Genomic DNA, 16,247 nt, shown 5'->3' on the forward strand with positions numbered 1-16,247 from the left:
TCTGCTGAACACAAAAGAAGATATTTTTAAGTATATGGGTAACCAAACAGTCGCTGGACACCATTGACTTCCATAGTATGGGAAAGAATAATATGGAAGTCAATGGCTACCGTCAACTGTTTGGTTACCAACATTCTTCAAAATATCTTCTTTTGTGTTCAGCAAAAGAAAGAACTTCATACAGGTTTGGCACAACTTGAGGGTGAGTAAATGATGACAGAATTGACATTTTTTGGGTGAACTATCCCTTTAATTGGGTAATTCTTTGTATATGTCGCCTTTTTGACTGCATGACAGGTTAAACCAATAAAAGAAAATGAACAAGATAAAACAACAAAGGGTGGGTCGAAACAGCTGGGTTGAATATGTATTTAAAATTAATGTTTATGAAATGGCAATAAAGGGTGGAAGGAATATTTATTTGAAAAATACATTTTAAGAATGACTGAAATTCCTGTGAGGAATGACTAAATTATCTGTAAACATCCAAAATATCACAAGATCATTGCAGCTTATGAAGTCTCCATCATTTATTTTTTCTCAATATAAGATGTTACGCCAGGGAAGTGATGTCATAGTTTGTTGCATTAATGTTTTACAGCTGGCTAACACAATTTGAAAACATCTTCTACTGTTGAGGGAAATTCAAAACAAAAGAAGATTTGATTAACAGATCTGAATAAAGAGATTTGATGTCTCATACTGAGAACATTTCATTTGTTTACAACTGAATTTCATTAGGAAAGATAAAAAAAGCACCTGGAGACATGAAGAAAACATGCCTCCTCTGATAATAAAGATACATCTATAAATACGCTCATAAACGCTGCATTTATGTGATCAAAGACACGATAAAAAGAGCAATACTCTGAAATATTATCTCAATTTAAAATGAGTGTTTTCTATTTTAATACAGCTTAAAATGTAATTTATTCCTGTGATGTCAAAGCTGTATTTTCAGCATCATTACTCCAGTCTTCAGTGTCACATGATCCTTCAGAAATCGTATTCGTAATCGTATAGTGGGTGGTGATGGCGCAGTGGATAAGACACATGCCTCTGGTGTGAGAGACCCGGGTTCGAATCCACTGTGAGACACCAATGTGTCCCTGAGCAAGACACTTAACCCCTAGTTACTCCAGAGGCGTGCGACCTCTGACATGTATAGTAATTGTAAGTCGCTTTGGATAAAAGCGTCAGCTAAATGAATAAATGTAAATGTAAATGTAAATGTTCTAATATGCTGATTTTCTGCTCAAGAAACATTTATTATTTTATCAATGTTGTGCTGCTTAATATTTTTGTGATATTATAAAAAAAATTCACGATTCTGAAATTTAAATTCTTTGTGGCAGTGTATATATTAGGTTGAGGCATTGTAATATGATGCATATCTGAATTAGCTGTGACGTTCATATTAAACTCACCAGTGTTGATTTGATTCCCACACTTTCTGCTGCCTGGAAGGCTAAAGTGAAATTCCGCCTCTGCAAAAGACAACCAGGAAGAAGTGATGTCAATAAATGAAGTGAATGCATATCTTTTTAAACACTTTTTATGCTAACTGATATTAAAGAACACAACATATAGAGTGAATTCAGGTAAATTGGGCCACATTAAGACATTCCGATTGACCTGAATTCACCCTATTTGTGTCGTTCGTGTGTGCACGTACAGACCTTGTCCTGGCTATTGAGCTCGTGGTAAGGGATATGTGCCGGTAAGTAGGTGTGAAGAATGGCACAAAAAGCGAGCCCATCATTCCAGCTGCTGCTGAAGTTGGTGATGTCAATATTCTGTGTTTGTGTGGAGGGGGGAGAGAAAGATCAATAATTACAGTTTCAGTAGATGAACTGAGGGGATTGGGTGCGTGATTCAGAGGGACTGATGAAGCAGTGAATCTTTCGGCGTCTCTGTGACATTATGGTTGTAGTTAAAAGCCACAACTGTAAATCTTGTCAGAAATAATGACTTTTTTCTATGTTTACAGAAACATTGGCAAACACTGCTATTCATACAGTTAAACACACCTCCCTTATTTGGAGGTGATGTGTACATTATACTTAAAGTGCATGTTGACCAAAAACCCATATCTTGCTACATTCGTTACATTACACTTAAGCATTACATTGTTTATTTAGTAAATATTTTGCCTATTTTAATAGTGCTTTCAATCACAGCTAAGACCATTTTACTGAGAATGAACACATTTCACAGTTTCAAATTACCATGAAATCCAAATGGACAAATCTATTGCAGTATTTATTTTAAATGATTTATCTGTGCATTTTTTTTCATTCATGTGCCCTCGTTATCTTTAATCATAAGTAATATCCCCTCATCTCTTCTCTTTGCTGATGACATGTTTACAACCTGTCACTCACATGACATCATAGCAATAGCAAACCAAAACCATCCAATCAATTCCCGATAGACACAGTCAAGTCCCGCCGTACATTTTTTCTTGTTCGAAAAGCTTGGATATACATCACAATAAAGAAGAAAATTATATTGCAACTTGCGGTTAATGTCGAATTTAAAATGATCTTGCAAAATGTAGCTTTTTTTATCCTCCCAACAGTCAGCACTGAAATTGTGAAAACATACGCCACATTCTGTGTAGGCTTGCTTCATTACATATTACATACATTATAATTTAAAAAATAATGCATTTGTTTACAATAAGCTCTCCATTTCCTTGACGAGTGAAATGTATTCTTCACTCAAAAAAATAACTCTTTGAATGAACATAAAAAAATCATGGAAAGGATTTCCACATGATTAACTTGCTTTATTTCAGCATTATGCAATTCTGTTATTCCAATTTAATGTACTTGCGTTGGGTCAACTTAATTTATTAAGGTTGATTCAACTTATTTACTATGGTTGGGCACAGCTTAATTTAATAGTGTCAGCCCAACTAATTTGCAATATTTTGGACCAACTAATTTACTTAATTTGCATTCAACTTAATTAAATATAGTTAAATCCGACTTATTTAATATTTCATTCATTTTAGTGACACATAATTAAATTGATAGACTATAAATAGCCAGCAGCTAGCAGCAACACATATTAGCATCTTAAATGCTAAGATTTACATGTTCCTTCAACCAAAGCATTTGAAAGTAACTGAATCAGTCCACAGCCAAACAAAATGCTCCAGTCTTCTCCACAATGGTAACCCACTGTAATTTAAATGGTTCTAATAATTCCAATGTAATTGAACATTAAACACGATTACACACAATCAAGTCTTCCCCTTTTCTCATTTTCTCAAAAAAACATAAAATAAAACTTAATTTTAACATTTATTCTCTCTTAATTCAACAATATGCAAAGCATGCTGGGAACTAACAAGCACCGCCAAGTTTCAGTTAATGCAACACAAATCATTCATGTAATCCAACACAAACGGATTAAGTAAACTTAAATTTTACATATAAGCAAATTGAACACAATCAAATTAAGTTAGGGCAAAATGGCAGTTGGCGTCGCACTATACTGCCACCATCTGGATGTAAGAATTTTTTACTTAACATAAATGGTTTGTGTTTAGACAACGCGTTAGGATTTTGTACTGTTAAGTTGAGACATAATTAAGTGGACCTTAATAGAAAAAAACATTTCAAATCAACAAACACAATTATTATAAGTAAACTAAATATAAATATATTATGTAAAGTGCACAACCTTCCTTGTTAATTTTTTTGAGTGTTGGTACACTGTTATGCAAACAACTATTTTCTCGCACACTGCCACAAAAAGTATCTTTCATGCTGTTCAGAGACCAGCGTTCACCTACTTATTCACATTCACTGAGACCAGCGTTCACCTACTTATTCACATTCACGACACATTCACAGACTGACAGTCTCGCCTCGTGCTGAAGTATTTGTTCAGCCCTGCTTATCTACATCAACCTACTTCACACATGCTTCAATCCATACACGGAAGAAGCCATTCGACTGATTGCGAGCCATTTATGGTTTTGTTGTGACCGGGAAAGAGGGTTTGCGTTCATTAATGCATCAGCGTTTGCTCAACTAATGCTCAGATCTACAGCTCTCACGTGTTGCATTCACACATTATACACTACCGTTCAAAAGACAATACATTTATACAGCAAGGAAACATTAAATTGATCAAAAATGATATCTCTTTCTATTATGCTGTTCTTCGGAATGTTTCATATTCATCAAAGAATCCTGAAAAAATTAATCACGGTGTTAACAAAAATATTAAGCAGCACATCTATTTTCAAAATGAGTAATAACATGAAATGTTTCTTGAGCAGCAAATCAGGATATTAGAATGATTTCTGAAGGATCATGTGACTCTGAAGACTGGAGTAATGATGCTGAAAATTCAGCTTTGCATCACAGGAATAAATTACATTTCAAAATAATCCAATAGAAATGTGTTATTTTAAATTGTAATAATATTTATAACCTCAATATTACTATTTTACTGCATTTAGGATCAAATAAATGCATCCTTGGTGAACATAAGAGACTTCTTAAAAAAAGAAAATCAAGCCCAAATATTTGAATGGTAATGCAGGTGTAATAATAAGGTAAAACAAGACTAGCGAGTATCATTAACTACTGCTTTTCTGTATGTTTTCTGTTTTTTTAACCCATTGTCTTGTTTGTTGTATCTGGAATCCAGAATGATATATGTAGGCTGTATGGTGGCAATTTACTGGAACTGATATTTGTTCACCCGTTGCGGTTCTTCTGATGTGTATTCAAGAGTTTCCAAAAGAAACAAAAGCACCCTTTCTGATTACACTATCACCCACGTCCTCTAGCAAAAAGGACCCTCGATTTTTAAAGAACGAGTAACAGCCTTTATCAGATGTGGCAGGCCAGTGTAAACGTGCTAAGGGATGGCGTAAATTGGCAGAGCGCTCGCTCGGCTTTCTGGAAACCCATAGAAAGTGGAGTGGAAGGAAGTGATGAGCTCATCAGAGTGGGTCACAGCAGCAGGGGATCGACAGGCAGGAAAAGACTGAGGTCTGTGGAGCACCAAAGTGGTCTCACACTGATAACGATGCTCTGCTTTTTATCCAGAGATCTGCGGTAGCACACGTACCACTTAAAGACACTACAATGACCCCAAAAAGGATTTGGAAACTTAAGCCACACTTAAAGATGTGTGAATGTCATTGTATTTAAATAACAAAATATCAATAAAAAACATAGCAAAAAAAGGACAAAGAAATAGTAACAGTTTACCATAAGGGTAAATTTGTTAACGTAAGTTGCATTAGGTATCATGACAATGATAACAATGAACAATGGACACTACTTTTAGCACATTTATTAACCCAGGTTTAAATTTAAAATAAATGGTTGATTCATGTTGGGTTATAATAAATTAAAGTTAATTTATTTAATTTGTTAAAATTGTAAACTACAATTAAAATAATTTATTCAGCAAGGATGCATTAAATTAATCAAAAGTGACAGTCAAGATATTTATAATGTTACAAAATGTTTCTATTTCAAATAAATTCTGTTCTTTTGAACGTTCTATTCATCAAATAATCCTGAAAAAACTATCATGGGTCACACAAAAATATTAAGCAGCACAACTGTTTTCAACGCTGATAATAATAAGAAATATTTCTTGAGCAGCAAATCAGAATATTAGAATGATTTTGGAAGGATCATGTGACATGAGTAATGATGCTGAAAATAAAGCTTTGCCTCACAGGAATAAATTACTTTTTAAAATATTGTAATGAAGTTAATAATATTTCAAAGTGACCATCCAATATATTGTATAGACACTTAATGGTTGCCAAATATAATTGATGAACTATACCTCTGATTACTCTCCTAAAACCCCTTTAGAATTTGAGGAACTGACTTGAAGTAAAAAAAGGTCAATTTTGTTTTCACTTTTACTGTAAATATCTTAAAGAGACAGTTCACCCAAAAAATAAAATTCTGTCATTATTTACTCACCCTCAAGTAGTTCTAAACCTGTATGAAGTACAGGAAGGAAGGAAGAACATAAAGGAAAACATTTTGAAGAATGTTGGTAATCAAACAGTTGCTGGTTCCCGCTGACTTCAATAGAAAAATATATTGGAAGTCAATGGGGACCAGAAACTGTTTGGTTACCAACATAATTCAAAATGTCTTCTTTTGTATTCAGCAGAAGAAAGAACTTCATATAGATATGGAACAACTTGAGGGTGAGTAAATGATGACAGAATTTCCTTTTTTGGGTGAACTATCCCTTTAAATACCATTGTAGCCAGTTATGTCCACGACCCTCCCTAACAATTCAGTGTACAAGCTCCAGCCATGTTGTTTGCAGCCAAATGAACGTCAGCACAACAGAACCGTGTGAAGAGACAGGGTTACGAAGACATCGAGACATCCTTCCCGTGTCCTCTCTCGTTTGTGCGCCAGTGTTCAAAGTGAGCAGCTAATGAAAAGAGGTCTTGTGTGCAAAAGCAGAAAGGCCCAGGGGAGAGAGCATTAGGCTAATCACATTGAAAACAGAGAAACAGAGGCCCGTTCGCTGCGCTCTCTGCGAAAAGTGCACTCTCAAGTAAAGCCAGGCCGCTTGTAATGAACACATTAGAGTTGCAGTGAAAAATGGCTTTTATCCACTAGTGGACATTACCATCAATCACACACACACTTACAGAGAGACAGACAAAGATGTAGAGAGAAAGGAAGAGACAGAGACTGTGTTTTTTTCGGGAGTGTGGTGTCAAAAAGACAAAAGAAACTGAAAGGGGGAAAGCTGTACTGAGGTGATAAAAGACAAAAATCGAAACTGCTAATATCGGAATCTATAAAATCAAAAGAAAAAACAACTTTAAATCACAAGGTCATCAAAAGCACAAATCTGAGCCCACAAGGATTCTGTGCTCTGATTGGCTCAGAGGTTTTCTGTTTGTGACATGAAGCGGGAGAAATGTAGCAAGCACACTTCCTGGCTTGAGGGAAACCATGGTAACATCATGGCCCAAAACCCTCTCTGAATGGTAAACATTTTTTACGCTTGAAGGCAGAGGAGTCATTGCGATAGAAAATTAATTTGTGTATTATGCATGGTCACGTTCTGTTTAAAAATCAAACACACTCAAACACGAATACGTGAATGCTGACAACTGTGAAATTGGAGAGTGAATTTAAGAATTTTAAGCTACACTGAACAAAGAACAAAAAACAAAACAAAAAAAGTATATATTAAACTGCATTATGAAGCATTTTCACAATTTCCCTAGTCTTTAATGTTTTTGAAAGAAGTTTCTTATGCTCACTAATGTTGTACTTATTTGATCAAAAATAAATACAGTAAAAACAGTAATATTGTGAAATATTATTACAACTTTTAAAAGTTTTCTATTTTAATACATTATAAAATTTAGTTTATTCCTGTGTACCCATTACGCCAGTCTTCAGTGTCACATGATCCTTCAGAAATCATACTAATATGCTGATTTGCTGCTCAAGAAACATTTCTTATTATTATCAAAGTTTTTGTTGAAACTGTGATACTTTTTTCCACAGAATTATTTTATGAATAGAAAGTTCATAAAGAAAGAATAGCATTTGAAACATTTATTTTTGTAACAATGTAAATCTTTACTGTTACATTTCATCAATTTAATGCATCCTTGCTGAATAAAAGTATTCATTTCATTTCATTTCATAAAAAAATAAAAAATAAAAAAATCATACTGATCCCAAACATTTTTGGTTGTAGTGTTTATACACTGGTCTTCAATTTGTGGTCGTAACTTGTGTGTGTGTGAGGTTTTTTTTTTTTTTCACCGCAGGCCAATATATTTTATTGATAGGGGTAAATATACACTTTCATGTTATGACCGATAACCAATATGATGGTCAATCTTATAAATGCAGATATTTATTTTATAATAATACGTCTAATATTTGCCTAATCAGACCGATAATAGAAAAGCAGCTAAAATTAGCTCATACCGATATGGTCTCAATATATATTGTGCATGACTATATTAATATCACAAGTGACTCAAATAAATGTAGATACAAAAACAACATGTACCTGATAACCCTCAGTCTTCTTTTGGCACCACCTGAGCAGAGCGTTCCTCTTGGATCCTCCATATTCCCTGGCTAACGCAGACAGAGGGTCCTTCCTTTCCTCTCTGGAGAGACATCAATCACTTTAACATCACAGTTCCTTTGTATTGGACTCAACTTTAATAGCAAAAACAATCATTCATTCTTTTTGAGTGGAAATTCTACCAAGCTGCATTAACCTGATAGATGCACCAACTTTCTTAAGACGTTTCTCACAGTGTAAATATTAATAAATTGATCAATGATTCTGCATTGTAAAAACAGATAACCAGACTCTTAGAAGGAAGCAATTATAAGGTTTATTAATATGAAAGAAAGGCACACAGAAATGTCAACTCACTGCACTGAAGTGTATAATAATTATACAATTACAATTATATATATATTTGTTCCTCAATATATTTGTTCCTCAAGCATAAATGTCCAGTTTTAACCAGCCAGCATTTGATTTGGATTTGACACTATATAATAGTAAAAGTAAAAATTTAATTAAAAACAAAAATAAATAAATAAATATTATATTATTAATTAAATGTGTTTATATTTATTTATACATATTTTTCCCAAATGCATAAATGTCCAGTTTCAACCAGCCAGCACTTGATTTGGATTTTACACTATATAAAAAATAACAATAATATTAATTATAATATATACATAATAATACAAAATAAATTAGGAACAAAATAAATAAATAAATATTATATTCTTAAATAAATATTTGTATTTTTCCTTCATGCATAAATGTCCAGTTTCAACCAACCAGCACTTGAGCAAAACCAGCTACCATCAGAAGTTGGTTCTAGCTGGATTTTTCCAGCAAGGAAGTTAATGCTACGACCAGAAGGAAATGCTCTGATAATAAAGGAAAGTGCAGAATGATTCGTCTTCCACCAATGGCCTATTCAAAAGCCACGGTGGACCCACGGTCAGGTTTCAGGACAGGTAAACGAGTGACATCCATTATCGAAACACTGGCCTGTCAACACCGCAGTAATCAGACAGAGACAGAGATCGAGTGTGAAACAGAGAGACATCTGGCAAACCTGACAGCGAGTAAGAGTCTTCTAGAAAGTCAACACAAGAAGAGCCAGAGCAGAGATGAACATAAAAGAGATGGAGGCATACAGACAAACAAGGAAGGGCCGCTGCTTACCGTAAACGTCCTCGTGTGGTGGGTGTCACGGAGGCGGTCGGGGAGGAGGAGTTTGAAGACAAAGAAAGCTGGGGAGAGGATGAGCCCAAAGCGATGATTGAAGATGGCGTTGATGCGTCTGTCACCGACAAATCTCTCTTTAACTCTTCGCTGCTTCTGCCAGAAACTGACAAGGACGTTATGAAAATGATTACACCTTCTGTGTGATGTTAAAGGGAAATGAAAATTCTGTCATTAATTACTCACCCTCATGTCGTTCCAAATCCATTTGATTTTCGTCCATCTTCGGAACACAAATTAAGATGTCCCTCAACATAAAGTCTATTCACCCAAAACGTTCATAAAAAGATCATAAAATAAACCCATATGAATGGAGCAATTTAATCCAAGTCTTCTAAAGAGTCACGATCGCTTTATATGATGAACAGATTTATTTGAATAGGTTTTTATTCACATATAAACATTGACCAGCGAACAATGTTTACAGCATTCAAATTTGGTCATGAAAGCATAAGAACCAATGAGGTTCATTCTCGCATTATGCAGCAAGTTTTGAGGTTACGCAAGAACCAATGAGGTTTGTTCTCACACGTCAAGCAAGTGCGGTTGAAATTCTGTTTATGTCCGCTGATCAATGTTTATATGTGAATAAAAGGCCAAATTAAATCTGTACATCATATAAAGCGATCATGTCTCTTCAGAAGACTTTGATTTATATGGATTTATTTTACAATCTCTTTATGAACGTTTTGAAAGTTTTGGGTGAATAGACATTCAATCTCTCAGATCTCATTAAAAAATATCTTAATTTGTGTTCCAAAGATGAACAAAAGTCTTATGGGTTTGAAACGACGTGAGGGTGAGTGAATCATTTTTAGGTGAACTACTTCTTTAATGTTGAGATAGTGAGAAACTGTATTGTCGAGTACTTGACTGGTTGTTGCAGAACGAGTACTCAAGGTCCAAATGTACCTGATATGGATTTATTCGAGTCTATGTTTGTCATCCTCTGGAGGCCGCAGCCGGGGCGCGTTACAGGTGAGGTCCGGAGGTGGTGGTCTGCTATTGGATTACATGAAATCACACACACAATCATGAAAAAGAACAACAGGCTTTATGCGGCATGACTAAGCTTGTGCTCTTCTAAAATAAATATCCTGCTTCCTCCTCAAGGTCTGGCACACAATCTCTGGTCATTAACAGCAAATGTTAAGCCCGAGGGTAACGGTACAGCACGATTACACATGACCTTTAACTCTGAGTTGGCCTCTGAATAACTAGATCAAACCGGAGTGAGGGAAGACTGAGAGATCAAGGAGTTAGATTTCCAGTGTGACTAACGTCAGCTCACCTGGTATGCTCAGGTCCGTGTAGCTCGACCTCTTGTCCAGCATTGACGACAGGGGTTTGGCTGAGCTGATGGTGTGTCTCTGTAAAATAGGGAAGGGACATATACTGTACAGTTTAAGGCAACAATAGGGCTGGGCAGTATTATTTACTATGAAGTGGCTGACCAAGGTGATTTTGAAAGAACCTTCATGTCAACCAAACCTTTTTTGCTAAGCAGATTTCAAATAATAATACAAATTTTTTTAGAGATGTTTTTCAAAAAACTCACTAAAATAAGAATAAATTCATTTCATAAAATCATTTTCATTAATATGCCTCAGCTTTATACAATCATATATGTATGGAGCCCCTAAAGGGAAATGGTGAAGAAAAAAAAGAAAGAAATTATTTGGCAATGCTTTTGCGTTCTCTCGCAAATGTTTTGCGTTCCCCCGGGAAAGTTTTCTTTGCGTTCGCTCGCAAAGAACACAACATTTTTGTTAGCGAACACAAAGTTTCTTGGAGGAAAGAGTTTTCAGGCAAAAGCATTGACTTTTTATTTTTCCTCCCATCTCATATTTTTTTTCCACCTCCATGTCCCTTTAGGGCAGGGATAGGCAACTCCGGTCCTGGAGGGCCACTATCCTGCAGAGTTTAGCTTCAGCCCTCATAAAAACTCACCTGCCTGTATCTATCTAGTAATCCCGAAAACACTGATTGCCTTGTTCAGGTGTGTTTAATTAGGGTTGGAGCTAAACTCTGCAGGACAGTGGCCCTCCAGGACCGGAGTTGCCTATCCCTGCTTTAGGGGCTTCGTATTTATGTATTAATATTTTGAATTAGATTTTATTTTTTATATTTTCATTCTAAGTTTTAAAATAAACATTTTTGTGCTTTGACATTTCTATATTTCTATTTGGATTATATTTTTTCATATTCAGTTTTAATAATTTTATTATGTTTTTTTTTTTTATTATATAATTTTTTTTTTTATACTTAAACATCAACTTATTTTATTTCAGTTAGTTGCCAAAGCAACATTACTAATTTTTAAGTTTTCGAATTATATGTTTTTCATCTAATATTTATATTTTATTTCAGCTTTATTTTATTTAATGCAAATGGTTTTAAATAGTTTTAGTTCACAATAGTAACACTGACAGTATGCACCAATTTAATAATACATAGTTAACAACATAAATAAATGTTTACAGTTTAATATTGTACTTTTTTACTACAACATGAAAAAAATACCAAGCAAAGTTTTAAAGCGATTCTTTGAAACGGACAGTTTCAACTCAAAGAAATGAATCAACTTAACTCAAAAGCCGCTTTTGTTACTGAAGTTTAAAACACAGACACTATTGAAAATACAAATCGTGAGATGGCGAGTCTAGTCTCATGAAAATCTGTGATGTTCATGATGATGCTGTTTTGAATACCACAAAATTGAAAAATTCAATTTTGAATGAATATATCATGAATATACAATATATATTACTCAGCCCTACTTTACTCAACTTTAATAAATTCAATGATGTATGGAGCTCAGGTGGTCAACACATCAACAGCTAGGTGTGAATTATTGACGCTTTTAAAGCACTGTTATTTTTCACAACCTAATTGGATAAACAGTCCAGTCCTAGCAAAAACAAATGGTCGGTAAATATAATTTCTAGAAAAATTCAAGGCTCTTTCTTGTGCCCAATAACACAATTTCACAAATACAATCATCCTTAAGCAAGAAAATATTGGCTGTCTGCAGAAAGAACATTATTTCTTTATGTAACACAATTTCAAAAACCTTATGCAAGTTACATATCTCGTATCTCTCTGGAATTTTTTTCTAGAGCTAGTATTATCTAGACGAGAGAGGACCAGGCCTGGGATGTTATGTTGCGTTTTATTTTGTTAATATGCTGCAGCCGTCCATGAGGGGCTGACGCTTGTTTTGGTTGGTTTTGTTTATTTTGGTGATTAAAAGTTCCCGCCTCCTTCTTCCCTGAACTTGAACATCGTTACAATTTAATTCTAAAACCACATATCCAATCATAGATATCAAAATTTAACTAGATTTTCAAATATTTTAAAAGTCGAACTTGCCGAACAAAACTCGTCTGCCATGATGCTGAGGGTGATAGACCTTAGTAAGGTTAGATGCCATATTGAATTTAACGCAGATGAAAGGCTGCGAGGGATAGGCGTACAGTCTTTACAATGGTACTTTTTTTTTCCGGAAATACAATTCATAAGCTGAGCCAACAGTTTGTTGTTAAAAAACAGTACAGTCATTGAACTATTCTATTATAGTATTCTATCTCTCACAACCTAATTTTCCTTCCTGTCAAAAATTAACTATGGCGCTACATTGACTGAGGTCTATTGCAAGGCAAATTTTTGGTGGCCAAAGTCAAAAATCCCAGACCAAGAAAGTGATTTTCTGGTCCTGCTTCAGGGATTTCTTTTTTTTTAAACTGTTTTATCTCAAATCGTTTTTTCTCATGTTCTAAAACATGTTCTAAAATTCACCACAAATAAACAAACTAAATCTCTGTGCCTCAAACTCAAAGTACGTCAAACTTTTTTTTTCTGTCCTTACAAAAACATCCTGTTTTGGCACATTTTGAGGAGACTTCTATGTCCTATTCAAAAAGAGCAACACCGCAAAGGACATCCGTGGAGGACGGTGGGTGAGAAAAAGAAGGAAGGCCCTACTCCAGCTCCACACACACACACACCAGGTCTGGAGATCTCATCTGACAGACAGGGGTGTTAGGTCAGAAAATCCCCAAACAGAAGAATCCAGACATCTGCTAGAGTTATCAGAGATCCATCCTAATGCATCTATCAAACACGGACCCATATATCCCACGGCAAAATCAGTTTACTATTAACATGAGGCTATTATACAAAGGTTTAAAGGTTTGGGGTCAGTAAAGAAATTAATTATTTTATTCAGCAAAGATGCATTCAATTGATCAAAATAATAATAATAATAAAAATAATATGATAAACATAATAAATGTTACTTGGGCAGCAAATCAGCATTAGAATGATTTCTGTGTCACTGAACTGAAGACTGGAGTAATGGCTGCTGAAAATAATTAAATAAATTACATTTAAAAAAATTTTTTTTTTTTTAAATAGAACACAGTTATTTTAAATTCTAATAACATTTCACAGTATTTTTTACTAGTGATTTACTAAAATTCAAAATCTTCCTGACCCAAAAGTTTGAATGGTACTGTAACTGTTTAGATTAATTTGTTTTTAGGTGAAGGTTAAATAACGCTTTTTTGCACAGATGACAAACTTATTTGTTATGAAGAATCTTAGTTTTTGTTTGGAGTTAAAAATCAAATAATTTTTTATAATTATGTAATATATAAATCATTTAGGGGTTAAATAGCCAGCAAAAATAACTTTATTTTGATACATATAACACTGTTATAATATATTCATAACCTGATTTAAACTACTCATGTAATTTAAGGTTTTGATTATAGGACTATATCCATCCATTAGTTAATACTGATTGTTTATACCTGTATAGGAGAGACAGCAGCGGCTGGAGGGGTTTTGATTGGACTGGGACTGAGGGGGGTTCTGGAAATAGCGGTGGCAGCAACAACAGCAACAGCAGCAGCAACAGGACTGGCTGGAACAGGACCTGTACAGAGAGATGGATGGACAAACGGACACAGAGAACGTGCGACTTGTAAAAGAAAATATATAAGGTTTCATATACAGTATTTGCAGGCTAGTAGGGCTGCACGATACTGGAATAACACTAACAATTTGAAAAGAATGAATCATTCTAGAGTGAGTGGGGGGATTTTTTGGGGGAGTCCATTTGCATAAAAAAAAAAGCCTTCAGAGTAAAAAGTAATTTTTCAGAAACTTTTTTAAATGTCAAAATCCTTTTATGGCTGAATGGAAAAGCTTCACTGTAATAAAAATATTTTTTGAAGTTGTAGAAAAAACTGGAGCACCTTTGACTATCATTATACTATTTCAGTCTCCATACTTCAACATTGCATTCAATGTGTTAATTGAGGTTTCTTTGAAACAACTTTCACTCAGAAATTGATAGAAAATTTCACAAATGATTACAAAGTAAATTGTACACCAAATCTTTTCTAGAGTTGAATTTAAAATCTTTCCACTTGAGTTTTCATAAGCCACATTCCCACTATTTTTGACCAATTAATAATATGACTATAAAATAATTATTAATGTGATTTAATTGTGATATTGTTATTAAATAAAAATAAACAAAATAAGAAATATATTGTAATAATAATAATAATAATAATAATAATACTATTGTACTGTAAGAAAATAAAAAATTGCATAATAAAAATTATTTTATTTTACTGTAAATTACAATAATGTTTACATTTTAATTTCTTCATTTTCAAACAGTAATCCATCAAGCTTTTATTTTGTGAAATGCAGCACTGTGTTCATTTACATCAGGTATGTAAACACTGCGCTTCACTCTGAAACCTGTAGCTCATATATTTATTACATTTTATCGCAGCCTGCGCTATTTGACAATCACACTAAACCATATTGCAATATCGATTTTATTTCAATATATCGTGCAGCCCTACATGCTAGTATATCATATTACTAATTTGTAATTTCTTTATCAAAAGCGACCTGCAGAACACTTGTAAGCGCAATCGCCCTTGTGGGGTTCGAACAACCAACGACCTTTTGTTTACCAGCAAAGATCTATAAACAAAAAGCCACACCACTCCAAATATAAGAATGCAATGCATCTGCATAAATCTGCATGTATTGTGAACCTTGCGAGGCGCTGTCGAAGCTCTTAATGAGTGTTTTGACGGTGGGCGATGGTTCAGAGGAAGTGGAGGAACGTCGACTAAGGCCCATCCCTTGCCTCAGCGCAGCCAGGTCTCTCTCCACGGCATTCATATAATTATACACACGACCACGCTCCTCTTCCTGCCTGTAAAACAAGACACCCTGACACTCAAAGATCCTGGATATGCAAATATTTGCACATACAAACACAATCACACAACCTGTGTCTGAGTATCAATATCCCTGTTTTACTCTGGGTTGTAAATCTACACTACATCTTCTCTTACTTCTTGCTCTTTAGGTCATCCAGCTCTTTGCTCATCTTCTCATTTTTCTCCTGAGCTTCCTGTAGGCGGCGCCGCATGTCTCCAATCTCCTCCTGAGCTTCTGACTTGATGTCGTTGGCGATGACGACGGCCGTTTGCAGATCAGCTTGGAACTGACGCCACTCGGCTGATTCCTCCTGTGAGTGACAGGTGTCAGTTAAATTCATTTGGAGAATCAAGGAGATAATTTCTTGGGTGAAAAGTCAATGGAATTTCAAACCATCTTGAAGATTACAAATACTATAAGAACCCTGATATACACAGTGCAAACACAGCACATAAAAAGGGAAAATTTACCCGCAATTTACGGTGAAGAACCTTAATCTCCTTCTCCATATCATATTTCTGATCATGAAGCTTTTTGATGGAATCTGAGGGGGGGGGGGAAATGGCAGAAATAAATACAGATTTAAGTTAAATGTTCATTAATGTGTTGCTGAAAGTTTATTTTTTATTCAAATGCCTAATTTTAATTTTATACAATTATGTTATCTTTTGAAATATGTT

General features: G+C 34.6%; 1 protein-coding gene across 3 annotated transcripts in view; it reads right to left on the reverse strand.

Annotated features, from left to right (window-relative positions):
• The window catches only part of specc1lb (sperm antigen with calponin homology and coiled-coil domains 1-like b), a 28,796-nt gene that overhangs the window by 2,020 nt on the left and 10,529 nt on the right, over nucleotides 1-16,247 (reverse strand). For all 3 annotated transcript variants that reach the window (XM_084136726.1, XM_084136725.1, XM_084136724.1), the window contains exons 6-15: nucleotides 16,038-16,111; nucleotides 15,702-15,877; nucleotides 15,396-15,559; nucleotides 14,127-14,251; nucleotides 10,604-10,682; nucleotides 10,225-10,314; nucleotides 9,253-9,418; nucleotides 8,059-8,161; nucleotides 1,680-1,796; nucleotides 1,428-1,487 (exon numbers count right to left, since the gene is read on the reverse strand). In XM_084136726.1, the coding sequence (XP_083992852.1) occupies nucleotides 1,428-1,487; nucleotides 1,680-1,796; nucleotides 8,059-8,161; nucleotides 9,253-9,418; nucleotides 10,225-10,314; nucleotides 10,604-10,682; nucleotides 14,127-14,251; nucleotides 15,396-15,559; nucleotides 15,702-15,877; nucleotides 16,038-16,111 (1,154 nt within the window). The remainder of the gene's footprint in view (nucleotides 1-1,427; nucleotides 1,488-1,679; nucleotides 1,797-8,058; nucleotides 8,162-9,252; nucleotides 9,419-10,224; nucleotides 10,315-10,603; nucleotides 10,683-14,126; nucleotides 14,252-15,395; nucleotides 15,560-15,701; nucleotides 15,878-16,037; nucleotides 16,112-16,247) is intronic.

This window comes from Abramis brama (genome assembly GCF_963993115.1).
Source record: "Abramis brama genome assembly, chromosome: 15".
Taxonomy (NCBI): Eukaryota; Metazoa; Chordata; class Actinopteri; order Cypriniformes; family Leuciscidae; genus Abramis; species Abramis brama.